The 27155-nt window shown below is 39.7% G+C and overlaps 1 protein-coding gene across 2 annotated transcripts in view; it reads left to right on the plus strand.

The window, feature by feature from the left end:
• The window catches only part of Huwe1 (HECT, UBA and WWE domain containing 1, E3 ubiquitin protein ligase), a 183370-nt gene that overhangs the window by 51212 nt on the left and 105003 nt on the right, over positions 1–27155 (plus strand). For both annotated transcript variants that reach the window (XM_013035924.1, XM_013035926.1), the window contains exons 4-17: positions 1969–2037; positions 5705–5803; positions 7332–7538; positions 8654–8806; positions 15774–15836; positions 18180–18257; positions 19569–19616; positions 19699–19767; positions 20608–20707; positions 23531–23631; positions 23909–24059; positions 24160–24287; positions 24760–24900; positions 25176–25281. In XM_013035924.1, coding sequence (XP_012891378.1) covers positions 1993–2037; positions 5705–5803; positions 7332–7538; positions 8654–8806; positions 15774–15836; positions 18180–18257; positions 19569–19616; positions 19699–19767; positions 20608–20707; positions 23531–23631; positions 23909–24059; positions 24160–24287; positions 24760–24900; positions 25176–25281 — 1489 coding nt within the window. In that variant the 5' untranslated portion in view covers positions 1969–1992. The remainder of the gene's footprint in view (positions 1–1968; positions 2038–5704; positions 5804–7331; positions 7539–8653; positions 8807–15773; positions 15837–18179; positions 18258–19568; positions 19617–19698; positions 19768–20607; positions 20708–23530; positions 23632–23908; positions 24060–24159; positions 24288–24759; positions 24901–25175; positions 25282–27155) is intronic.

Here is a 27155-nt window from a genome sequence, read left to right on the forward strand (position 1 = left end):
GTTTATTGGAGATAAGAGTCTCATGGACTTTCCTGCCTGGGCTGGCTTTGAACTGTGATCCTCAGATCTCAGCCTCCTGAGTAGCTGGGATTACAGGCATGAGCTGCCTGAGCCTGGCTTTGAGGGTGTTTTCTAGAGCAGAAGCTTTTTGATTTTAGTGATAACACATTTGGTTATATCTAAAAAGCCATCTCCATATCCTGTATCATCTAGATTTCCACTCCATTGTCTTCTAGAAGTAATGCTTCCCCATTTCATTTCATCAGTCATGGGGCTTGAACTCTGGGCCTGGGCACTGTCCTCTGCTCTTCAGCTCAAGGATAGAGCTCTACCACTTGAGCCACAATACCACTTACGGTTTTCTGGTGGTTTATTGGACATAAGAGTCTCACATACTTTCTTGCCCAGGGCTGGCTTTGAACTGCGATCCTCAGATCTCAGCCTCTTGAGTAGCTAGGATTACAGGAGCCCTGCTACCATTTTCCATTTAGGTCTATGATCCTTTTTCTTTTCTTCTTCTTTTTTTTTTAACAGTGATAAAATAGACTTTTATTTACTTTGTTGAATCAGAGGGTTGTAAAAAAAAATACTGCTAATGTAGATATCAGGCCAACAGAAAGGTGTTTCAGAAGTCCAGTTATCTTGGAGTTTATTTAAACTAAGAGGAAAAGGTCTTAGTTTCTTTTCTTTTTTTGTGAAGCCTATTGTGTTGGTCTAGGTTTTTTTTTTATTGTGAAAATACTGTATGGAGGGGTTATAATTACATGGGCAAGATAATGAGTACATTTCTTATCAAGCATTGTAGCCTTCTTTGTTTCCCCTTCCCATCTCTTCCCTTCCTCCCAGGCCCCCTGGTCTAGGGTTTTATTTGCATATGAATGGCTAGGTTTTTCCAACTTTATTCATTTTTGTCGGTCTTGGGGCTTGAACTCAGCTCTTCAGGTCAAGGCTAGCTCACTACCCCTTGAGCTACAGCACCACTACCAGTTTTCTTGTGGTTTATTGGAGATAAGAGTCTCACCGACTTTCTTGCCATGATTGGCTTTGAACCACAGTCTTCAGATCTCAGCCTCCTGAATAGCTAAGATCACCAGCACCCAACATAAACTTTATTTTTTAAATTTGTCAGTTCTGGGGGTTGAACTCAGGACATGGGGCTCACAGTTCCTTAGCTTTTGCTACTCTGCTCAAAACTGGCACTCTACCACTAGAGCCACAGGTCCACCTCTAACTTTTTGGTGGTTTTAATTGGAAATAAGATTCTCATAGACTATCCTGCTAGGCTATCTTTGATCTGTGATCCTTAGGTCAGTAGCAAGGTTTACAGCTGTGAGCCACCAAGTGCCCAATTGCTTTTTGTTTTTCTTTCTTTTCTCTTTATTTTTGGCCAGTCCTGGTGCTTGAACTCAGGGCCTGGGCATTGTTCCTGAGCTTCTTTTGCTCATGGCTAGCACTACCACTTGAGCCACAGCACAACTTCCAGTTTTTTCTGTTTATGTGTTACCTAGGAATTGAACCCACGACTTCCTGCATTTAGGCAGGCACTGTACTACTAAGCCACATTCCTAGCCCCTTAGTCTGTGTATATCCTAATTACATTCTTTGGACAGATTCCTAGATGTGGAATTGTTGAGATGTCTAGGAAAATCATGAGGTCATTGTGAATTTTTTCCATCCTGATGTGTACACTTTTGTTTTCAATTAAAGATTTTGTGTCCTTGTAGAAGAAACATTTTCATTTTGACTATTACTTGGTTTTATGCTTATGTAACAGGGATGTGGACCACTTTCATCTGGATTGATGTTTTTTAACCACCTCTATCTTCTTTCTGCCTCTGATTTGGAATGGCACCATAAAATAACTTCAGTGATTTTACTTTAGATATTTTTCATGTTGTTATGTCTAGGCATGCAGAGCTCAAGGTTGCAAGTTTTACCTTCTCACTTCTCTTGGTGTTATCATTTCAGATTATAAAGCAGAAAATCGAAAACATGAAAGTAGATAGGACTAAACTGAAAAAGACACCTACCGAGGCTGTGAGTATGCAAAAGTTTGCTTTACTTATGTTTTCTTCTTTGCAAATAAAAAAAAATGTTTGTGGTCAGTTTATTCATACTGCTCTCTAAATACATTATTTCTTGTGTAGATAAAGTGAAACAACATCTTGTGGGGCTGTGCGAATTGCTTGGTGTTTGTATGAGTCCTTGCATGACAAGAAGCAGGCAAATTTTCTTTTGAAATTCCTTGAGTAAAATTGAATGGGAAAGCTAGGTGCTGGTGGCTTACGCCTATAAGCTACTTAGAAGTGAGGCTGAAATCTAAGGATCATAGTCCACTTGAGATTCCAATTAACCATTCAAAAACTGGAAGTGGAGCTGTGGCTCAAAGTGTTTAGCTGGCTAGCCTTGAGCAAAAGAGTTCAGGGACAGAGCCCAGGCCCTGAGTTCAAGCCTCATCACCACCAACAAAAAAATTTGGCAAAATGGGAAATGAGTATACTTTGTAGTTATAGGTACCTAAAATGGATCGGCCTGCTATTTTTATGCATTGAAATGAAGAGTGATACATATGGGACAGTCAACTAGCTGTTGGATCTTTCTCAGTATTTTTTCTTTTTTTCTTTTATGCTGATACTGTGACTTGAACTTAGGGCCTTATGTTCTTGCTTAGATTTTTCTCCTCAAGGCTAGTACTCTTCCCCTTGAGCCATACCTATACTTCCAGGTTGATGGGAGATAAGAGTCTCATGGACTTTTCTGCTAGCGCTGGCACTGTAATCCTCAGATCTTAGTCTCCTGAGTATCTAGGATTATAGGCATGAATATGCTTATTTGACAATGAAATGTAGTAATTTATTTTTGGTCAGTCATGAAGCTTGGGACTCAGAGGTTGGGCGCTGTCCCTGAGCTTTTGCACTCAAGGCTACCACTCTACCACTTTAAGCCACAGCTCCACTTCCAGTTGTCTGTTGGTTAATTGTTTGTGTGGTTTTTTGTGTTTTTTTGGGGGGTCCAGTCTTGGGGCCTGAACTCTGGGCCTGGGAACTATCCCTCAGCTCTTCAGCTCAAGGCTAGTGCTCTACCACTTGAGCCATAGTGCCACTTCCGGCTTTTTTCTTTCTGCTTATGTGGTGCTGAGGAATCGAACCCAGGGCCTCATGCATGCAAGGCAAGTGCTCTACCACTGAGCCACCTTCCCAGCCCTCTGTTGGTTAATTGCATATGAGTCTCATGCACTTTCCTGCCCAGGATGGCTTCAAGCCACAATCAGGCATGAGCTACTGGCATCTAGCTAATTCAAAAATTTCTTACTGTTACCATTAAGGTCATGTACGGAGGGGTTACCTTTTTTTTTTTTTTTTTTTTGGGTCCGGTTGTGGGGCTTGAACTCTGGGCCTGGGCGCTGTCCCTCAACTCTTCAGCTCAAGGCTAGCGCTCTACCACTTGAGCCACAGCGCCACTTCTGGCTTTTTTCTTTTTGCTTATGTGGTGCTGAGGAATCGAACCCAGGGCCTCATGCATGCATGCAAGGCAAGCGCTCTATCACTGAGCCACCTTCCCAACCCTACATATTATTTTAATAAATGTTTTTCATTATCACTTGGTATTTGGGTAGCATTGCAAGGAATTTTCTACCCTAGATTTGATGTTTATTGTAATAAATTCATATAAAGTTTGGTAGTTCCTATGCAATGAGAAAACTCAAATACTTTCCTTCACAACTACTATGAGGACAATGATACTTAATTTACATTTTGTAGAAGGGAACCAAGACAGTAAAGGTACTATTAGGGTAACTGCTCTTTTTACGTTACTTTATTTTTGCCATACTTGGGGCTTGAGCTCTGGACTTGGGCTCTGTCTCTGAGCTCCTTTTGCTCAAGGGTAGCATACTACCACTTCAGCCACAGCGCCACTTCAGCCACAGCGCCACTTCTGGCTTTTTCTGTTTATACCCAGGGCTTCATGCATTCTGGGCAAGCACTCTACCACTAAGCAATATTCCCACTCTTGAAAGATAAGTTTTATCCTGTCCCATAGTAGGAAACAGTGTATGAGTTCCTATTTGTGACTATTTTGCTCAATTGATCAATCCACCCTTCCAACCCCTTGAATACCATTCTTCTTGGACAATGTCACCCATTCCTTTGCTTTCCTTCAGTCAGCCCTCTGTTTTTAAAGTCCCTGTTAATACTCTTTTCTTTTGTTTTAGATGCCAAAAAATACATTTCTTCCGATTCACAGTGCTATTGTGAGATTAGTTCATTTTCAAAAGAGATTCAAATAAGGAAGTTAATGACAACCTAATCCAAAACCCATGGGGTTTGCAGTAGTATGCTGTCTTAATATTTAGGCTGATTTTGTACACAGTTAGTACTCCATATATGTACTTGAACTTCATCTCCTAGGTAGCTAGTAGAGGTATGTTTTCCTTGTTAAAAAATTTGCTTATTGTCAAGAAGATTAATAAACATAAAAAACAGAAATAGAACCAAATTATGCTTATTTCCAAATCAAAGTCTGTTACCAGTACATCCTACTGCCTTCAGAGACTTAAAAGAATATGGGAAATCATTTCTTCTAACAACTATCCCATTTCCCCTTCCATTTGGGCAACATGTGCTAGAAAGTTTCAACCCACACTTATTACCTGACAAACTACCAATTCATCAATACAGAGAACATGAATGTAAAGAAATGACAACTCCAAATAAGAACAGAATCTGATTTTTAGAAAGTTCAAGTCTTTACCCTGTTAAAGTTATAGGTTTTAACATTGCAAAAAATACAACCAACATTTATGCTTTTCTTCTACCATGAATTCACATTTTTTTGTTGTTATTGTTCATGAGGCTTAAACTCTGGGTCTGGGCTCTGTCCTTGAGCTCTTCAGCTCAAGGCTAACACTCTACCATTTGAGCTACAGCGCCACTTCCGGTTTCCTGGTAGTTTATTGGAGATCAGAGTCTATTGGAGATCAGAGTCTCACAGACTTTCCTGTCCGGGCTGGCTTTGAACAATGATCCTCAGATCTCAGCCTCCTGAGTAGCTAGGATTTCAAGCTGAGTCACTGGCACCTGGATGAATTCACTAATTTTGTTCTCTGAATATATTTTTATCAGCCATTGTCTTATCTTTCAGATCATGATCCAGATTACTTAATTTTATTCAGACTGATGTTGAGTTTTATTCTTTATTTCTATGATTTGGACCCCTCTATATAGTCTGTGCACATTTACAGGTTTACCCAATTTTTAAAATTAATTGTTTGGGAATAAAGATGCTTATTTTCTCATGAAATTTCTGCTTAAATCCTAAATGATCATGTGGTAGATTTCTAGTTTTATTATTTTTTTATTTTTATTTTTCTGGTCAGTCATGGGGCTTGAACTCTGGGCCTGAGCACTGTCCCCAAGCTCTTCAGCTCAATGCTAACACAGCGCCACTTCCAGTTTTCTCATAGTTAATTGGAGATAACAGTCTCAGGGACTTTCCTGCCCTGGCTTGCTTTGAACTGTGATCCTCATATCTCAGCCTCCTGAGTAGCTAGGATTACAGGCATGAGCCACTGGTGCCCAGCTAGATCTCTGATTTATATAAGCAATGTTAAATTACTTTGTGAGCTTAAGGGTTACTTTTCCTATTCTTTGTCTCCTTCATTCCAGACCCCTTTTTGTTGAATACTTACTTTTTTCCCCCTCAGCCTGCAGACTGCAGAGCCTTAATAGACAAACTCAAAGTTTGTAATGATGAGCAACTCCTCTTGGAACTACAGCAAATTAAGACATGGAATATTGGAAAGGTATGTGAATCCATGTTTAGAAAATGTAACAGCCGTATGCTCTTTCTAGTATTACAAGAGTAACCACAATGAAGTAGGTTGATTCAGCAGTTATTTAATAAGAAGCTTTTAATGTCTAACACAGTTCAAGACTATTCTTATTTTTATTCTTATTTTGCCAGTTCTGAGGCTTGAACCCTGGGTTCCTTTTGCTCAAGTCTAGCACTCTACCACTTGAACCATAGTACTATTTCCAGCTTTTTCTATGATTTAACTATAGATAAGAATCTCACACTTTCCTGCCTGGGCTGGCTTTAAACCGAGATCATCACATCTTAGCCTCCTGAATAGGATTAGAGGAGGGAGTCACCAGCACCTGGAGACTAGTGCCTGATTATTAAGAAAGTCTCTGACTTTTTTTTTTGCCATTCCTAGGGCATGAATGCTGGGTCTGGGCACTGTCCTTGAGCTTTTTTGCTCAAGGCTACCACTTGAGCCACAGTGGCACTTACAGTGTTTCTGTTTTTGTGGCACTAAGGAATTCAACCCAGGGCTTCATGCAAGCTAGGCAAGCACACTATCACTAAGTCAGCCCCTGACTTTTTGTTCAAATTTATTTTTCACTTTCACTTTGGTGATTCTGGGGATTGATATCAAGACCCGACCCTATGCTTGCTAGGTAGGTACTGTTACCAGGGAATCACCTGGGTCATATCGCCAGCCCCCTTTGATGTGTAATCTCTTTTTATGCCCATCCCCCTGGATTGCAATCCTCCTTGTGCTCTCTTGTGTTGCTGGGTGTGATAGGCTGGCAACATTATACCCCGCTATCATGATTTCCCTATAGCTGGGATCGCTGACAAGTGCCATTTTGCCCAGCCATTGAGTGTAATGGAGTCTCTTGAACTTTTATAGCCCAAGGCTTTCCTCAAATCCCAACCTCCCCCCCAATCTCTGTCCCCATGTAGCTAGGATTACAGGCTGAAACCACCACACTAGGAAAAAGACTTTTTTTGGGGGGTCCGGTTGTGGGGCCTGAACTCTGGGCCTGGGCGCTGTCCCTCAGCTCTTCAGCTCAAGGCTAGTGCCCTACCACTTGAGCCACAGCGCCACTTCTGGCTTTTTTTCTTTTTGCTTATGTGGTGCTGAGTAATCGCACCCAGGGCCTCAGGCATGCAAGGCAAGCGCTCTACCACTGAGCCACCTTCCCAGCCCATGGAAAAAGAATTTTTAAGACAGCTCTAAAAACGAATTCCAGATAATATGGGTTTAAGTGAGGATATTGATTGTTATTTTAGACATAGGATCTAGCTAGAATCCTCCTGAGGACTTTATGTATATAGTGTTTTCTACTGTTAGAACATATTACCATAGTGTATCAATGAACTTGGACTTTTAGCTGAGAGTATGTATGACCTTTCTCATGTGGTGGGATGTAAACTTGTGTACTTATCACTCTTAGGAGTATCTTATAACAAATCTTAACTAGAGATGGACTTGGTGTAGTGTATGTCTATAATCATCTTTTTTTTTTATCTTCTCTTTTCAGTGTGAGTTATATCACTGGGTGGACTTGTTGGACCGCTTCGATGGAATTCTGGCAGATGCTGGACAAACAGTGGAGAATATGTCATGGATGCTTGTATGTGATAGACCAGAAAGGGAGCAGCTGAAAATGCTTCTCTTAGCTGTGTTGAACTTCACAGCCTTGCTTATTGAGTACAGCTTTTCCCGGCACCTGTACAGTTCCATAGAGGTAGGGGAGACTTAAGCCTGTTTGTCTGTTTTGTGTATATCCATAAGAAAGCTATTTCTTTCTGCTTATTTCTTTCCTTTTTATTATGGAGTTTTGGGCTTTTCAGCATCTGGGCTTTTCAGCTGGGGATTCACGCAGTGGTAGAGTGCTTACTTAGCAAGGTCCTCTGATAAATTCCCATCACCACTACGAAATAAAACACAAAGATACTACTCTCCTTTGAGTAGTCAGAAGAGTTCTTTTCTTTCTATCCCCTTTGCTCTACCTTTTCAAGATTCAAGAAATGAATAAGAAATGCAATACACACATATTGGAGTATTCTAAGGAGATTGTAGGAGTTGGTCTTTGTTTCAAGTTATTAGAATAGCCCCAAATTACTCTTTAACTATTAGAATTGGTTGATTTTTTAAAAAACTTTTCATTCTGTTTTCCATTCTCCCACTTGTTCAACAAAATATACAAAGCCCTCCCTCATTACCTGGGGAAGGATTAGTTCTGATACTCCCTGCATGTACAGTAATCCTACCTTTATTTCTGGATTTCTTGCACACTTTTGCCTAAGCACAGAGAGAAATTTTTAAATAAAAATTAAAAGTTTCATTCATGTATTATGAACATCTCACTTAGTATGAAGAAGCTCCTGTCAGTCCTGTGATACTGTGAGTTGTGTTTAACTTTGCAGTCTGTGGTGTGTTTTTCCTTCCCTTATTTTTATGAAAACATGCTTCCTCAAAATTAAGTGGTTCCCTAAAAGGAAGGTAGATGTTAATTGTAATTGATTATTTGAAGCAATAAATGAAATTTTTAGATGGTAAAATGGCAGCTTGTCTTTAGTGGGAATTTGGTGGCACTCTACCACTTTAGCCACCACCGCTTCTGGTTTTCTGGTGGTTTATTGGAGATAGACTCTCACAGACTTTCCTGCTTGGGCTGGTTTTGAACTGCAATCCTCAGATCTCAGCCTCCTGAGTAGCTGGGATTACAGGTGTGAGCCACCAGTACCTGGCCTTATAAATATTTTGTATTATATTAACAAATACAATAGTATACTGGAATTTTACATTCTCAGGGCCAAGTGCCTAACCTGAACTTTGTCCTTTTTTGTCCCTATATAGCATTTGACGACTTTATTGGCTTCTTCTGATATGCAAGTGGTGCTGGCAGTCCTTAACCTTCTATATGTATTTAGCAAAAGATCCAACTATATCACACGTCTTGGATCTGACAAGAGAACCCCACTTCTAACACGTCTACAACATTTGGCAGAGGTAAGTCTTGAGTGAAGACTCTTGTAATCTTGTCTACAACATTTGGCAGAGGTAAGTCTTGAGTGAAGACTCTTGTAATCTTCTGTGTTGTTCTTGCCCGGAAGAGCATATGATTCGGTCATATGGTTCCTTTCAACAATTTCTTGGATGCCAAAGTGAATTAGAATCCTTCAGGTGACCTTTATTGTCTTTAGTAATTATATATTGTATCACCTTGAGTAATTATATCTGGTAACTTTAGCTAAATTCACCAAACCCTACTGTAATTTGTTTGTAGTTGAAGTCAAAAGTTCAGCATAGGCAGAAAAATATGAGATTCTTCACTCCAGTTAACAAGCAAAAGGCTGGGCTGGAGGCATTCCTTGAGGTGTAGAAAGACAATCTTGAGGAAGCAGGTCAGCTGAGCCAGCTGAAGGCCTTGAATCAAGCCTGAGTCTGGGAAAACAAAACCAAATAAATAAAAAGCTAAGGTACTCATTGAAGAAAATTCATCTGTACTATGTAGTATTCATAGAGATTATTGATAAAACATAATTTTGGGGGCTGGGAAGGTGGCTCAGTGGTAGAGCGTTTGCTTTGCATGCCCGAGGCCCTGGGTTTGATTCCTCAGCACCACATAAGCAAAAAGAAAAAAGCCAGAAGTGGTGCTGTAGCTCAAGTGGTAGAGCGCTAGTCTTGAGCTGAAGAGCTGAGGGACAGCGCCCAGGCCCAGAGTTCAGGCCCCATGACCAGAATCCTCCGCCCCCTCAAAAAAAAGAACATACTTTTCTTTGAGAAGTACAAGATTTTAGGGGGCCAGGATATAGTGGTACTAAGTGGTATTATTAAGGTTTGAATTTAGGGCTTTATATTTGCCAAGTAGGCACTCTACCACTTGAGGCATGTCCCCATTCGTTTTTTTGCTAAGATCTTGTGTATTTTTCCTGGGCTGTCCTCAAACCAAGAACCTTTTGATCTCCACTTCTTCTTTTTTTTTTTTGGCTGGTTGTGGGCCTGAACTCTGGGCCTAGACGCTGTGCCTCAGCTCTTCAGCTCAAGGTTAGCACTCTACCAATTGAGCCACAGCACCACTTCCAGTTTTTTCTGCTTATGTGGTGCTGAGGAATGGAACCCAGGGGCCTCATGCATGCAAGGCAAGCACTCTACCACTGAGCCACCTTCCCAGCCCTGATCTCTACTTGATTAGCTGAGATTATAGGTAGGTCCCATCATGTTCATATGGAAGGCTGGGTTTTTGGTTGTTTTGGAACTAAAGGGATTTAATCAAGGCCCTGAGTTTGTTACAGGTGCTTTACCACTAGATCCATGCCCCAGCCTTTCATTGCTTTCATTAGTTTACAAATAGTGTTTCATGTTTATGGTTGAGCTGGCCTAGACTTTGATCCGTTTATCTTTAATTACATGTAACTGGGATGACAGTTGTGAAACACCTCACACAGCATTTTATTGTTTGAGAAGTGATGTTCTGAAATTTTTTTTTTCTGCCAGATTTGGCCTGGAACCATCACTGTCCAAATCTCATCTGTATAGCTGGTATCACAGGCCTGGGAAACTGCATCAAGAACTAAAAATTAATTTTTTAATTATTTTTTTCCTTTTGGAGTATATAGCCTGGCTGTCAGAGTAATTTTAAAACAGAACTGATCAAGACAAAAATTGACATGTCTAGCCGGGCGCTGGTAGCTCATGCCTGTAATCCTAGCTACTCAGGAGGCTGAGATCTGAGGATCGCGGTTCAAAGCCAGCCCGGGCAGAAGAGACCATGAGACTCCTATCTCCAATAAACCACCAGAAAACCGGAAGTGGTGCTGTAGCTCAAGTGGTAGAGCGCTTGCCTTGAGCTGAAGAGCTGAGGGACAGCGCCCAAGCCCAGAGTTCAAGCCCCACGACTGACAAAAAAAAAAAAAAAATTGACATGTCTGCAATCTATGCCTGTGGCTTCATGACTAATATATCTGCTCATAGCTCATAGGAGACAAGAAGTAATAGTCAATTTTTTTTATTATTTATTTTTAATTTAATTTTATTTTATTTGTGAACATACTGTACAGAGGGGTTACAATTACATGGGCAGGATAATGCGTACATTTCTTACCAAGCATTTCAGCCTCCTCCTTTGTTTACCCTTCACATCCCTTCCCAGCCTCCCCCCTCCCCCCCAAGTCAATTTGTTTTAAATGATACTGGACCTTGTATTTTTAAATGGACTGATTAGAGGCAGATATTTTTTGCTTGGGTAAACTAAGTAGAAAGCTTGTTTAATGAATTTGGGGCTATAGGTGCTAGGTTATTTATTTTAGGATTCTTGAAAACAGGAAATTATTTAAATGTGATAGTGTGTTGCTCTTTCAAAACTAAAAGACAAATCTCAGTTCCCTTTCTCATCTGTTTTGTTGGACCAAGGACTTTGTAAAATACAATGTTTGGGCAAAGCCTATACGCTCTTACCAGTAATAAGGAGTGAAATATAGTATTTTCCCCCAGGGTTTTGGAGTTGAGCATTGTTTTCCCATACTTATGTTTCATTAGAGACCGTGTGCTGGCTTTCAAATCTTTATCTGAATCTTCCAGTTGGTACTGTTTAAGAAATATATGTGCAACCCTTTTCTTGATGTTGTCCCTTTTAAATATGTTCATTGAGCAGTTGAGTAAACTGTATAGATGCCTAAGATGATAAGAGGAAAACACTAGTGTTGGCATCGTCCTCCTCCTCCTTCTCCCCCCCGCCCCCCTTCCTCAGAGGCGGAGGCGCCGTGCCTCCTCCTCCTTTTTTTTTGCCAGTGCTGAGGCTTGAAATCTAGGCCTGGGTACTGTCCCTGAGATCCTTTTTACTCTAGGCAAGCACTCTATGACTTCAGTAACAATGCCACTTTTGGCTTTTTCTGTGATGTAATTGGAGATAAGAGTCTCACAGACTTATCTGCCTGGGCTGGCAACATTATCACAATGCTGAAAACTAGTAAAAAGGTTAAAGCAACCAGAAAATGCTTAATTGTGAAAAACCAAAAGCTCATCTCTGGGCTGGCTTTGAACCACATTCCTCAGATCTCAGCCTTCTGAGTAGCTAGGATTACAGGTGTGAGCCACCAGCACCCAGATAGTATTACTCTTAAGTGACAAATTACTCTAAAATCATAAGCATTTTATATGTATTACATTAACTTGTGCTATTGGCAAAGCAAATATTTTTTCCTAGTAAAATTGTGTTCTCAGTATGTTTAAAAGTTTAGAAATATACAGAAAAGAAATTGACCACAATAATATCTCTATTACCATTTTGGAAAGTTTTCTTAGTCTTTCTATTTTATTTATTTATTTTTTTGTTGGTCATGGGGCTTGAACTCTGGGCCTGGGTGCTGTCCCTCAGCTCTTCAGCTCAAAGCTAGCTCTCTACCACTTGAGCCACAGCGCCACCTCCGGCTTTTTTCTTTTTGCTTATGTGGTGCTGAGGAATCGAACCCAGGGTCTCATTCATGCAAGGCAAGCACTCTACCATTGAGCCACCTTCCCAGTCCATGAACCTTGTACTTTATGCATTGTTTCCTCATAATTATCAGAGGGATGCTGCATTTTACTCATTGCTGAATTTATAAATGCAATAACTACTTCCAGCAATTTTTTTGGGGGGTCCGGTCGTGGGTGGGGCCTGAACTCTGGGCCTGGGCGCTGTCCCTCAGCTCTTCAGCTCAAGGCTAGCGCTCTACCACTTGAACCACAGCTCCACTTCCGGCTTTTTTCTTTTTGCTTATGTGGTGCTGAGGGATCAAACCCAGGGCCTCGAGCATGCAAGGCAAGCGCTCTACCACTGAGCCACCTTCCCAGCCCCTTCCAGCAGTTTTTTTATAGCACCCTGTCTTAAATCTTCCCATCTTCATTGGTTCTACAGCTCTAGTTCTATAAAAAGAAAAAAACAACATATCTTTATATTGTCTAAAAGCCTGTTTTATTTTGTGATTTCCTCTGATTCATAGGTTGTTGAAAATATTGTTTAATTACCATGTGTTTGTGAACTTTCCAGATTTTTTTCTATGCTAGATTTCTGGGTTTTTTGTTGTTGTTGTTTTGTAGTACCAAGATTAGAATTGCTAGGCAGTTGTTACTATACTTAAACCATGACCTCAGTCTAAGTTTTGAATTTTTTAATATTGTATTTGGAGAAAATATTTCATTTGGTTTTTAAATGCCTTGTTTTGTAATTTTACAGATTTTCTTGGAGAGAATGTTTCATATGTTTTACATATGAATGCTCTGGGGTGGATTGTTATTTGTTATTTGTTTATTTTTCCAGTCATGGGGCTTTCAACTCTGAGTCTGAGCACTGTCCTTGAGCTCCTTTTTGCTTAAGGCTAGTGCTGTTCCACTTGACCCACAGCATTACTTCCAGCTTTTTCTGTGATTTATTTGAGATAAGCATCTCACAAATATTCCTGCCTATGCTGGTGAATGGAGATCTTCATATCTCAGCTTCCTGAATAGCTAGGAATATGGGCTTGAGCAACTGGCACCTGGCTTGTATTGTTCTTTATATGTATGTTAGGTCTAGTTGATACAGTGCTTTTCAGGTATTCTTCTCTCTTGTCTTTTTTCTCTATTAAATAGTGTTTGCCCTGGTATTTATAACTGTTACCTTACTTATCATATATTAGTTCAAATTAATGCCAACTGAATTTTAATAGTAGAAAATTCTTATTGATCACAGAGTTTTGCTCTTTCTCAGTTAAAAGTTATGTGACAATGTTGCTTTGCTAAGTCTTCTCTTACTGCATTGTGTGTATAATAGTTTTGGATGAACTATCAGTTTTGCATTTTATTTAAGATTCCTTGTACCTAACAAGTCATTTTTCTCTTGCTGTTCAAGATTTCCTCTTTGTCATTGGCAATTTGATTATAATGAGCCAGTGGCTCACGCCTATAATCCTCACTGCTAAGGAGGCTGAGATCTGAGGAGCATCATGGTTCAAAGCCAGCCCAGGCAGGAAAGTTCATGAGATCTCCAATAAATCACTAGTAAACCAGAAGTGGTGCTGTGGCTCAAGCGGTAGAGTGCTCCCCTTCAGCTGAAGAGCACAGGGACAGCGCCCAAGCCAAGAGTTCAAGCCCCACGACCTACCCCGGCCCCCCCCAAATTGATTATAATGAATCTTCCCAGAGTTGCCCTTCTTTTGGATTTGTAGATCATATTTTTTTTGTCAAACTTGGAAATTTCATGGCTATCATTTTTCCCCCCATTTTTGGCAGTACTTGGGTTGGAACTTAGGGTCAGGCTTGTAAGACAGGTATTCCAGCACTTGAGGTAATGACACAATAGCAGCTTTTCTCTGGGGGGACAAACAATTTAAATGAAGATAGTGAGTGTGTCATGCTAGGGCCTGCTTGATGATAGTCTAGTTTCAAGGTGATTGATATCTACACTTAGGGTAAGAAAATAGAATGAAGCATGGATTTAAGTGGCTTTTTTTTTGCTTGAATTACGCTATATATGAGTTAGCTATAGTATAATATAAAGAGTGGAAATAGTATTTTGATTTACATAGATGTAGCTATGATGACTGTCCTGTATTCAGATTGAAAAATAAAATGATCCTATTAATACTACTTCAAATGCTTTTGAAGATGCTTGTGGCAAACAAAATGACATGAGCATTGTTTTTATATTTGGAAGCCAGTTGAACTGTTTTCCCCATTACCTGAAGAACTGCTAAGCCCATTGACTTCTAATTAAAATAATGTTGAGTTGAAACCCTTTTGTACAACTAAAGATAATTTTTAAAATTAAATGATGACAAAACAAGCAACTATCATAGTGTTAAGTAATATAGGACCTTATGTTCTCCAAGTTTTGGTGTATGTCAAAGAGAAGAATTTCAATTTTACCTGGTGACAAGGTAAGCAAGGTGACAAGGTACTGTAATATTAGCCAAGACATGATAGGTCTTAATTGCCTTGCCAGCAAATGTGAATATAAGCCTTGTAGTGCAATGGCTAGCCTTTTCTTTTTGTCGGTCGTGGGGTTTAAACTCTGGGCTTGGGCACTGTCCCCGTGCTCTTCAGCTCAAGGCTAGCGCTCTACTGCTTGAGCCACAGCGCCACTTCCAGTTTTCTAGTGGTTTATTGGAGATAAGAGTCTCACGGAGGGGACTGGGAAGGTGGCTCAATGGTAGAGTGCTTGCCTTGCATGCATGAGGCCCTGGGTTCGATTCCTCCACACCACATAAGCAAAAAGAAAAAAGTCAGAAGTGGCGCTGTGGCTCAAGTGGTAGAGCACTAGCCTTGATCTGAAGAGCTGAGGGACAGTGCCCAGGCCCAGAGTTCAGGCCCCACAACCGGACCCCCCCCCCAAAAAAAAAAGAGTCTCACGGAATTTCTTGCCTAGCTGGCTTTGAACTGCAATCCTTACCTCTCAGCCTCCTGAGTAGCTAGGATTACAGGTGTGAGCCACCTGGCACCCAGCTAGCCATTTCTTCTTCTTCTTCTTTTTTTTTGTTGTGGGGCTTGAACTCTGGGGCCTTGGGCGCTGTCATTGTGCTCTTCAGCTCAAGGCCAGCACTCTACCGCTTGAGCCACAGCACCACTTCTGGTTTTCTAGCGGTTTATTGGAGATAAGAGTCTCATGAACTTTCCTGCCCGGGCAGGCTTTGAACTGGGATCCTCAGATCTCAGCCTCCTGAGTAGCTAGGATTACAGGCCTGAGCCACAGGTGCCCGGCTTAGCCATTTCTTATATTCTTCTTTTGATCATCCTTCCAGAACTACAAAATTGACCACAGTTAAGAATTCTTTCACCTTCAGACACATCATCTTGGTTTGACTATTAAGTTCTTGCTTTTGTTTGCTTCCTCTTGTTTGACTTGTACATTGTCTTCTCAGCAATATACTCCAAGCCAAGTTACATACTTTGTATTTTATATACATAAGGACGTAGTGACCCTAAGAACTGTCTTAACCCATTGTCTTTTTCCTTTTGCAAGAGTTGGGGTGGAAAGGAGAATGGCTTTGGACTTGCAGAATGTTGCAGAGACTTGCATATGCTGGTAAGTAATTCTTAAGAATGTATCCTTTTGCTAGAGCTTATTTTACAATGAATATTTTATATATAAAGTTACCACTTGACAATAGGAATGTTTGACAAACCTGAGATCAATAGGGACATAGTAATCCTTAGGAAGTAGACTAGCAATGCCTGTGTTCTTAGTATGGTAACGATAGACAAAACACAATTACATATGTTCTTACATATTCCTTTAGGATGCTGAATTTTTTTGAAGGAATTTGAAAGAACCCCAAAATCTTTTTTTTGGGGGGTCCAGTCGTCGGGCCTGAACTCTGGGCCTGGGCGCTGTCCCTCAGCTCTTCAGCTCAAGGCTAGCTCTCTACCACTTGAGCCACAGTGCCACTTCTGGCTTTTTTCTTTTTGCTTATGTGGTGCTGAGGAATCGAACCCAGGGCCTCGGGCATGCAAGGCAAGCGCTCTACCACTGAGCCACCTTCCCAGCCCTTTATTATATTTCTGTATATCCAAAAGATACAGTTCAGTCTTTGATAACAATTGTGAGCCAATTTGCCTCGTCTGTTTGTCATTTTTGGTAAAAATGGATGGGATGAAATTTATCCAAGCAGTCTGAGCCTTTTATTTTCCAGCAATAGTTTTGATAAAAAATTACAGAAATGTTTCCACCTTAGCTGATAAACCTTTTTCATTTAGTATTTTATAAATGGATATTGGTAATTTAAGAGATGTATGTTCTTAGAATATTCTAATTCTTTTTTTTTCTTTTTTTATCAGTCATGGGGCTTAAACTCTGGGCTTGGGCCCTGTCCCTAAGCTCCTCTTCAGCTCAAGGCTAGCATTCTACCACTTGAGCCACAGTGCCACTTCCGGTTTTCAGAGTGGTTTATTGAAGATCAGAATCTTATATGCACTGTCCTGCCTGGGCTGGCTTTGAACTGGATCCTCAGATCTCAGCCTCCTGAGTAGCTAGGATGACAGGTGTGAGCCACCAGCACCTGGCCTAGAGTATCCTGATTTAAAATGCATTTTTTTTCTTTTTTGGGGGGGTCCGGTCGTGGAGCCTGAACTCTGGGCCTGGGCACTGTCCCTCAGCTCTTCAGCTCAAGGCTAGTGCTGTACCCCACTTCCGGCTTTTTTCTTTTTGCTTATGTGGTGCTGAGGAATTGAACCCAGGGCCTCATGCATGCAAGGCAAGCGCTCTACCATTGAGCCCCCTTCCCAGCCCCTGCATTTTTTTTTATTTTAAAATTTGGTAGTTTAATTCTGAACCTCCTTATTCATGTTAGGATTATTTTGTGCTCTGTGAGCAAAACACTGTGATATACTGAACAATGCTGCTTCATGGCTTTCTTAGTTCTACTCCTCTCAATTTATTGAGATTTGGCATATCATGGAATTTTGGAAAACATCTGGTTTAAATGAAATTAATGTGTAGATGTGTTTTCAACTGAAAAAGTGGTTTCTTTCAGAAACCTTTTAATGGACATGTTCCTAATATTGTTTGTCATGTTGCTTTTCTAGAGAGGAGTTTGTAACTCAAGTGTTAGAGCACTTGCTTAGCAAGTATGAGTCCTTGAGTTCACTGCTTAGTACTTCCTTTACCTCCCCTTAAAATATAAGATATACTGTCAGCATCTGATTTATTTAGCTTGCTGAACCTGTTCAAAGAATATCATAAGATGTGCCAGCACCAGTGGCTCACACCTGTAATCATAGCTACTCAGGAGGCTGAGATCTGATTTAGGTTCAAAGCTAGCCTGTGCAGGGAAGTCCATGAAACTCTTATCTCTTATTAGCCAACAGAAAACTGGAAGTGGCACTGTGGCTCAAAGTGGTAGAGTGCTATCAGACAGTGCCCAGGCCCAGAGTTCAAGCTGCATGCCTGACCAGAATAAAAGTCATAACATATTGTAGAAGAGTATATTTGAAGCATTATTATGATTTAGCATTGAAGCATCCTTTAAATAAGGCATATCAGAGGACTGGCAGTTAGTAAGGCTTCCATAAGAATGTTGCTTTTCATTCTTTAGCTCATACGTAGAGGCTAGTATTTTTTTTTCTGTTTATATTAATTGGCAGTTTTGTCTCTCACCGTCATCTCTGAGAGAAGTTTTCAAAGAAAATTTTTCTTGAAAGAAAAGGTTACAAGTAAGAAATATGCAAGTTTTTGGACCTCTAGATCTTACTGAGTCATTTAAAAATAAATCTCCTTTTATTAAGAAAAGAAGTTATTCTTAGGAAAAGCTCATTCCTTTTCCACAGTGAATTGGGTAACTAGAATTTTGAGAAGAGTTGGGAGATATCTGCCTTAACAAAAAGCAGTTTTAAGTTCACTGTCTTACTCTTTGATACAATTTATACACAGAAGTACCCACCCAGCGCAACTACACTACACTTTGAATTCTATGCAGACCCTGGGGCAGAGGTCAAAATCGAGAAAAGGGTGAGTATTATTCAGACTTTTTCTGACAGAGTCTACAATCTACTATACTTGTGCTTATTTTGAGCTTCCTTACCAAGCTTCTTGGGAATATGTATTAATTACATGCCCAGCTCTGATAGAATTGAGTTTTTTGTTGGGTCCTGCCAAAAGATAGAGTTCCATGAGTCACAACTTTATGTGACTTAAGTATTTTTTTTCAGTTTTAGTTGAGAATTCCAACATATATATAGTATAATGCTCTGGATATTGATGACTTACGTTTCTCTACTTAAGCTAACCTATGTGTTCGGTGAATAATCCTACTTGGTTTATCATTTAATATTCTTGGAAGAGGTACTAAGATTCAGTCTCATTTAGAACTAGACTAGTATATAAAAAATCTTTGCCTTGACTACTGTAGTTGCTATAATGCATATTCAAAGAAAACTCATTTCTGAGGTTTCAATCTTTGCTGTGAACACTGAAGCTATGGATATGAAGTGAGGATTTAAATGGAACAAAAATCTATATTACCTGTCTGTCAAGCCGTAAACTTTGAGGGGCTCTTGGTACATCAAGGTCGGAGAATAGGCCCCTTATTTACAAATATATCAGGTGTAGTGGCTGCATGTGCCTATAATTACAGTAATTTCAGAGGCTAGGTGTAAGAGATCTGAGGTTTGAGACTGACCCAGGCAAAACAAAAACAAACAAAAAAACTAAAGGAAAAACAGAAGAGGTGGTGACATGGATCAGATGGTACAGTGCTTCCTAGTGGCACAAGAGTTCAAATCCTTTTCTTGGGGGCCCCCCCAAGAAAGAACAGAGAAATATGAAATGTACTTGGATATTAGCATTATAGTTTACTTCTGATTTATTGTTAATATCAAATGCAAAGTGGATATGCATTATTCACATATGTATGAGTGTGTATGTGTATGTAAGTGTGTTTGTGTTTATCCATACTTGAGTGCTATCCCTAAGGTTTATCTCTGAAGGCTGATGCCTGCCACTTGAGCCACAGCTCTACTTCTGGTTTGTTGCTTATTATTGGAGATAAGTCTCCAATACTTTCTGTCCCTCTGACATTGAAATGTAATCCTTAGATCTCAGCCTCTTGAATAGTTAGGATTATAGACATAAGCCACAGGCATCTAGCTAAAATCAATATTTTAGATGCTTTTGAAGTTACTTTGATTTTAAGGCCATTTGGTTATATACTTCAGCCTAGGGTGATAATCTTTTGTTTTTAGTTAGCTCTCACAGTCTCTGTTGGGGGAAATTAAGAACTTTCTTGATCCCTGACAGCTTTCTTAACTTTTTAAATTTCAGACGAGTAGTAATACACTACACTATATTCACATAGAGCAACTTGACAAGGTAAGAGCAATCTTTGACATTTGGCTAATTTCTTAATGTTTGCTTGACTTTTTATTATAACTGTATTTTTTTTCTAATGTAGATTTCAGAAAGCCCTTCTGAAATCATGGAGTCCCTCACCAAGATGTACAGCATTCCTAAGGACAAGCAGGTATGATATATGTGAAAAATGTATAGTGTGGGGTACTGGGAAAGGGGAGAATGCATAGCAGAAAATATATTATTACCTTTAGAGTTAGACTATGGGAAAATTAATTAACCTCTCTTAATTTCTTGTTTTTATAAGGCCAACAATAAATTCCTAGAGCCTTGCACAAGTTTGAGAAAATAGAAACAGATGGACTCATGAATATCATTATGTGTTGGTACATATCTCTGGGACTTGAATTGAAGGCCTATTTTTTTTTCCATTAGTTTTTTTTTTTTTTGGGGTCCTGTCGTGGGGCCTGAACTCTGGGCCTGGGCGCTGTCCCTCACCTCTTCAGTGCAAGGCTAGCGCTCTACCACTTGAGCCACAGCACCACTTCTGGCTTTTTTTCTTTTTGCTTATGTGGTGCTGAGGAATCAAACCCAGGGCCTCATGCATGCAAGGCAAATGCTATACTACTGAGCCACCTTCCCAGCCCCTAACTTTTTTTTTTCCCTAAAGGCTAGTGCTTCACCACTTGAGCCATAGTTCGACTAAAATTTTTATTTTGTTAGATTTTTCTAATCATTTTTTATTCTGGCAAGATACTTAATTTGGTTTGAAATAATCTGAACTCTAGGCATATATCCCCTATTTATTGCCAGTCAGTGTAGTAACAGTGCTTAGTTTAACAAAATGGGATTTCACTCCCATTTTGGCAGCTAAACTTTGGGTGAGTGGTTCCTTTGATCATTGAACAAATTCTAACCATATACTGTTTGACCAAGCAGCCCAACAGGTAAGCGCCCCAAAAAGAGTACTTACTTTTCTAATGATGTCCTAATACAGGTCTTATCTCTACAGATGCTGTTATTTACACACATACGGCTGGCCCATGGCTTTTCTAATCACAGGAAACGATTACAAGCTGTTCAGGCCAGATTACATGCAATATCTATATTAGGTAAGAGAAGACTAATTAATAAATCCTAGTTGGACAATTTGGATTTCATTTCATGTGAATTTCATCCATCTTTGTTGCTATAAGGCTTGTAGCATGAAGTATGAATTGCCAACATTACTAGTGTGTACAATACATTTTTCTCAATGTTCTACTAGAAGCAGGATATGATCCTTGGTGATAAGTTACATGTTTTTAGTCTTGGCTATTTTCTTATTTTATTTCAGTTTTTGGATCTGGCCATTCCTGGCATAGCATTTAGGATCCTTTCACCTGAACTTCCTGAGTACTGGGCTATCAAATGTGCACTACTACTCTTGGTTGTTGTTGTTGTTTTTTGGTCAGTCTTGGGCTTGAACTCTGGTCCTAGGTGCTATCCCTGAGCTCTTCAGCTCAAGGCAGGTGCCTTGATCCCTGACAGCTTTCTTGATCTATAGCGCCACTTCTGGTTGTCTGGTGGTTAATTATAGATAAAGACTTTCACAGCCTTTCTGCCCAGCCTGACTTTGAATCACGATTCTCAGATCTCAGTCTCCTGAGTAGCTAGTATTACAGGTGTGAGCCACCAGCACCTGGCATTGGATTTTTAAGAAATGCATTTACACATGGAAATCTCACACTGGACCCTGTCCTTAGGCTTATTTCATCTTCCTATTCTTCGGTCCTACTATGGGTATTATTTTTAAATCATACTGTGACTCAGTAAAAGGGAAAACACAGAGATTTGAAGTAAATCCTGTGCTCTCACTTTAGTTCCTTTCAGATTAGCCACATGTTTATCCTACCCTTCGTTTCCTTATTTTATATTGCAGCAGTACTTATATTGTAATATAAGGATTAAATAAAAAGCCTGGGGGAGGGGATAACCTAGGTGGATTCCAGTTTATGTGAGTGCCTAAAAACAGTCAGGGGCTGGGAATGTGGCTTAGTGATAGAGTGCTTGCCTAGCATGCCTGAAGAGCTGGGTTCAATTCCTCAGTACCACACAAACAGAAAAGGCCAGAAGTGGTACTACGGCTCAAGTGGTACTCCAGCTCAAGTGGTAGAGTGCTTTCCTTAAGCAAAAAAAGCTCAATGACAATGTCCAGGCCCTGAGGTCAAGCCCCAGGACCGGCAATGCAATAAAATTAAAAATAAAAATAATCAATGAAAAAACAATGCTGGAGGCATAGCTCAAAGTTTGTGCTAGCCTTGCCAGCTCAGAGTTTCCAAGGTTGAAACACTCCAGTAATGTCAAAAAAAGGTAAGAAAACCTGGAAAGGAACCTACTATAGGCCTAAAAGTATAAAATGGTAATCACTTCTGTTATTTTATGTTAGTACTTTTTATGTGTGTGTACTGGCCCATTGTAGGGCTTGGAATTGAGCTTTCTCATTCAAGATTAGTGCTACATAGTTCCACTTCTGACTTTTGGGTAGTTTATTGGAGATAGAGTCTTGTGAAGTTTCCTTGCAGACTGGCCCTGGACTATAATCCTTAGTTACATCTCAGCCTCCTGAGTAGCTAGGATTACAGGCATGAGCCACTGGCATATGAATATGTTTATAGTTGCTTGCCTGCTTTGATATACTTGCTTTGAAACTACTCTTTCGATTTTTTTTTTGTTCCATTCCTGGGGCTTGAACTCAAGGCCTAGGCACTGTCCCTGAGCTTCTTTTGTTCAAAGCTAGCACCCTACCACTTGAGCCAAAACGCCACTTCCAGCCTTTTGTGATTATGCGATACTGAGGAATCAAACCCAGGCTTCATGCATGCCAGGCAAGCACTCTACCACCAAGCCACATTCCCAACCTACTCTTTTGTTTTATACTCAGATTTAGCATAACTTCTGGCAAAGTCATTGGTACTCAGGAGTTGTTGGAAACTAAAGGACTATGCTCTTATCACATCCATTTTACTTCAGGAGAAGCAAAACTTTTTCTAGTAGTACGTCAATTTGGAATGAATTGAAATTGGATTATATGCATTCTTAAATTTTAAAAGAGTATCACAAATTCCTGATTTAGTGTGCAGTAGACCAAAAATTATGTGTTTTCTTTTTTGCTGGACCTTGGGCTTGAGCCTGAATGGTGTCCATGATCTTCTTTTGCTCAAGGCTAGTGCTCTACTATTTGTGTCACAGTTCCATTTCTGACTTTTGGGTAGTTTACTGGTGATAGAGTCTCATGGAGTTTCCTGCCCAGCCTGGCTCTGAATTGTGATCCTCAAATCTCAGCTTCTTGAATTACTAGGATTCCAGGCATGATCCACTGGAACCCAGCCAAAAACTATGAAGAAGCTGAAATGAAAGTCTTATATCCATGGCACAATGGAGTTTTATCAAGTAATGAATGATGTTACGAAAATCAGCCCAGCTTTGTTTTTATGTTTCCATTCCCAAAAGTTCTTGGGAACTACTGATGCTTTTCATAGGACAATTTCTGTAATTGGGTGATAGTCATTAATGCTTATTACCATTTTTTAAAATTCAGTTCTGTAGAATTGAATGATTCTGCCTTCTAGTGCTGACTGGAGGCCAGCGTTTAGAAATGACATTTATCAGCCGGGCACTGGTGGCTCATGCCTGTAATCCTATCTACTAAGGAGGCTGAGATCTGAGGATCACAGTTCAAAGCCAGCAGGAAAGTCTGTGAAACTCTTATCTCCAATAAACCACCACAAAAGTGGAAGTGTCTCTGTGGCTCAAGCGGTAGAGGTGAGCTGAAAAACACAGGGACAGTGCCCAAGCCCAGAGTTCAAGCCCCACAACCGAAAAAAAAAAATCAGAAACAGAAATGACATTTATCATTGGGAACTCGCTTCACCGCTTGTTTTTTCCTTTTGCAGTATATTCCAATGCCTTGCAGGAATCAGCAAACAGTATCTTATATAATGGGTTAATAGAGGAATTGGTAGATGTCCTTCAAATAACAGATAAGCAGCTCATGGTAAGTATTTATAATGAATCTCCAAGGTCATAGCTTTCTTAGCCTTTTTGTTTTTCCTTTGGAGTTAGTGCTAAAAGGGGGAAGCTTGAGCATTTTACTTGCTACTTCTTTCTGTTTCAGTATTAAACTGAGATAAATGCCATGCAGTTTTTTGATGTGTTACTCTCAACAGCATTTACCAGTAAAATTGCATAAATTTTACGTTTGAATATTAGCCCTTTGGTTAAATTATCTGTGCATTTTATTTGACACATTCTTTTGCTTTTTATTTTAATAGGAGATTAAAGCTGCTTCTTTACGAACATTAACATCAATTGTTCATTTGGAGAGAACTCCCAAACTCAGCAGTATTATTGACTGTACTGGAACTGCCTCTTACCATGGGTTTTTGCCTGTACTTGTACGGAACTGTATCCAGGCCATGATCGGTAGGTTTGAATAACGATTATCCTAGGCAAAAAGATTAGTATGCTCTTTGTTTAATATGCTTTCATCTCAACTCTTGCTCTCTCCCACTGTCTCTTGTAGATCCTTCCATGGATCCATATCCACACCAGTTTGCCACTGCTCTCTTCTCTTTTTTATACCATTTGGCCAGCTATGATGCTGGTGGTGAAGCCTTGGTCTCCTGTGGAATGATGGAAGCCTTATTGAAGGTGCTGTATTTTCTTTTCATATACATTTGTGGGGGAAATCAACTGAGAAAATAATTTGTAATTTTGGAGTATTCAGTGAGAATAGAAAATGTAAATTTTACGTAGAAAAATTTCATACTTAATTTTCTAGTTCAACTTTTTGTGTTATTAACAAAAACCAGATATAGCTAATAATGAGATCATTGTAGTCACACAATGTGTTCTTAAAAGGCCCTGGGTCTTAGTCAAAATATTACATGTTAAGGCATTGAGAAGGATCCTGAGGAAAATGTATGTAAATAAAATTATGTATATATATAAATGCTAAGGAGGTTGAGTTCCTGAATTAATAAAGCTATTATTAGTTTACAAGCACAATACAAAGCAAGTTCTTTCCTTTATAGTGTTCTGCTTTATTGTACCACCATTGCATGGTTATAAAATAATGCAGCTCTGTGTCTTTGCAGTTATTGTTTTTGCATTTTCCCACTAGGTCATAAAGTTCCTTGGTGATGAACAGGACCAAATAACATTTGTCACCAGAGCTGTTAGAGTGGTTGACCTCATCACCAACCTGGACATGGCTGCATTTCAGTCCCATAGTGGACTTTCAATCTTTATCTATAGACTTGAGGTATGTATAACTTTTTATAAAACAAATGTAATGTGAGCCTAGGATCTGCAAATAACCCTAAAGAGTCATACTATCCTTCTTATTATACCAATTCTTCCATTAGAATTGCATTTTTTTAAACACACAGAACAAAACTTCTTTATTTCACAAATGGGGGGAAAAATCAGAGGCAGGACATATGGTCCAACATTAAAATCTTTTTCCTACCCTACTAATCTTTCCTCTATTCCAAAATTATTTATAGAATTTTCTTGCATATTTTCCCTTAATTGTAGCATGAAGTAGATCTGTGCCGAAAAGAGTGTCCTTTTGTGATCAAACCAAAGATCCAGAGGCCTACTACAACTCAAGAAGGAGAAGAAATGGAAACTGATATGGATGGTATATTATAATTTATTATGTTAGAGTTTTTGTACTTGACGTTTTCCTCTTATCACATTTTTCATAAATTATAGATTATACAACTCACTTGAGTATGTATTTTGGCAGCTTTTTGTGCATGAATGATATGCAACTTGATTAGAATAATCAACTAGGTAAAGCAGATGGTAGAACTTTCGTGGAACCCTACTGTGACTCATTCTAATCTATTTTATTCATTACGTTAATTCATGTTTCTTTATGCATTGGCTCACTATCTTATTCCCACCAAATACAAATTCTGTGGAATCAGGATGTATTCTTTTTGACAGCTGCAGTGTTTGATATATGTGCATGTTAAAGATATGGGCAGTACATCGAAATCCTAAAGTGGGACATGTTAAAGTTTATTTGGTTATTTTGAGACTGCATAAAGCTAAAAAGATTAATAAATTGGGATCAAAGAGAAGTAGAAACAGCTATAAATTATAAAATTAGAAAGATCAATGATTCAGAAAGAAAAAGTGCATTATACCTTTTTTTAAAAAACACTCCCAACATTTTCTTAATGCATACTTCATAAAAAGACCACAAAGAGAAAAACTTCCCCCAAACCTGTCTTTGAATTTAAATGAGTTTTGTTTTGATGACCAATGTTGTCATTTAACATGTCCATTATGCTTGTGGTAATGACGTTAAAATTTATTTATTTTATTTTTATTTTTGTTGGTTGTGGAGTTTGAACTCTGGGCCTGGACACTGTCCCTGAGCTCTTGAGATCAAGGCTAGCACTCTACCACTTGAGCCATAGCACTACTTTGGGTTTTCTTGTGGTTAATTGGAGATAAGATTCTCACTGCCTTTCCTGCCTGGGTTGGCTTTGAACTGGGATCCTCAGATCTCAGCCTCTTGAATAGCTAGAATTACAGGAGTGAGCCACCGGAGCCCAGCTTATATTGTTTTTTCTTTCTTCCTTTTTTTTTTTTTTTTTGGTTGGTTGTGGGGCTTGAACTCTGGGCCTGGGCACTGTCCCTCAGCAGCTCTTCAGTTCAAGGTTAGCACTCAGAGAGAGAGAGACAGACAGATCCCAATGGCACTGTCCCTCAGCTGTTCAGCTCAAGGCTAGCACTCTTTGAGAGAGAGAGAGAGAAAGAAAAAGAAAGAAAGACAGATCCCGATGGCAGGGGTTAAGGTGATTCTGGAGTACTTGTAGAGAAAAATACTTTCAGTAGAAATCAAATTATAGAATGCTTTTATATATAAATTGATACACTTGTATTTCTGATTGGGTTATGGGTATAATAAATTATATCTGCAATACCAGAACCTAGATGTAAGCAGATCCCAGCTGTAGGTACATTTTGGGAATTTGTCACACAAAAAATCATCTACATGTTGTGTTTCTCATCTATAGACTTAGGCTGAGGTTGGGAAGGTGACAATTAGACAGGCTTTTGTTATAATTTTAAAATGCCAAGCTTAACAAACAGAGCAAGCTGGGTTAGCACTAGAAAAAAGGAAGATCCTATTCAAAAAGTAAGGAAAGCTCGGTGCCAGTGAGGCGCCTGTGGGTTCTAGCTACTCAGGAGCTCAGAATTGGGCTTCACAGCCAGCCCAGGCAGGAAAATCCGTGAGAACCTTACTTCCAATCAGTTACCCAAAAAGCCAGCTTATGGCTGAAGTGGTAGAGCACTAACCTTGACCTAATAAGCCCAAGGACAGTGACCAGGTTCTGAGTTCAAGCCCTAGGACTGACACACATGCACACACGTACGTGCGCGCGCAAAAGTGGCTAGACAAATTTGCCTGCCAAAAGACAATCCTGGAGTTCAAATCCCTCACATATACACCTAATTAATTAGTTACTAATGATGTAAGCTTGAAAGAAGTGAGAT

The sequence above is a fragment of the Dipodomys ordii genome, unplaced genomic scaffold (assembly GCF_000151885.1).
Source record: "Dipodomys ordii isolate 6190 unplaced genomic scaffold, Dord_2.0 Scaffold231, whole genome shotgun sequence".
In the NCBI taxonomy this organism is placed as follows: Eukaryota; Metazoa; Chordata; class Mammalia; order Rodentia; family Heteromyidae; genus Dipodomys; species Dipodomys ordii.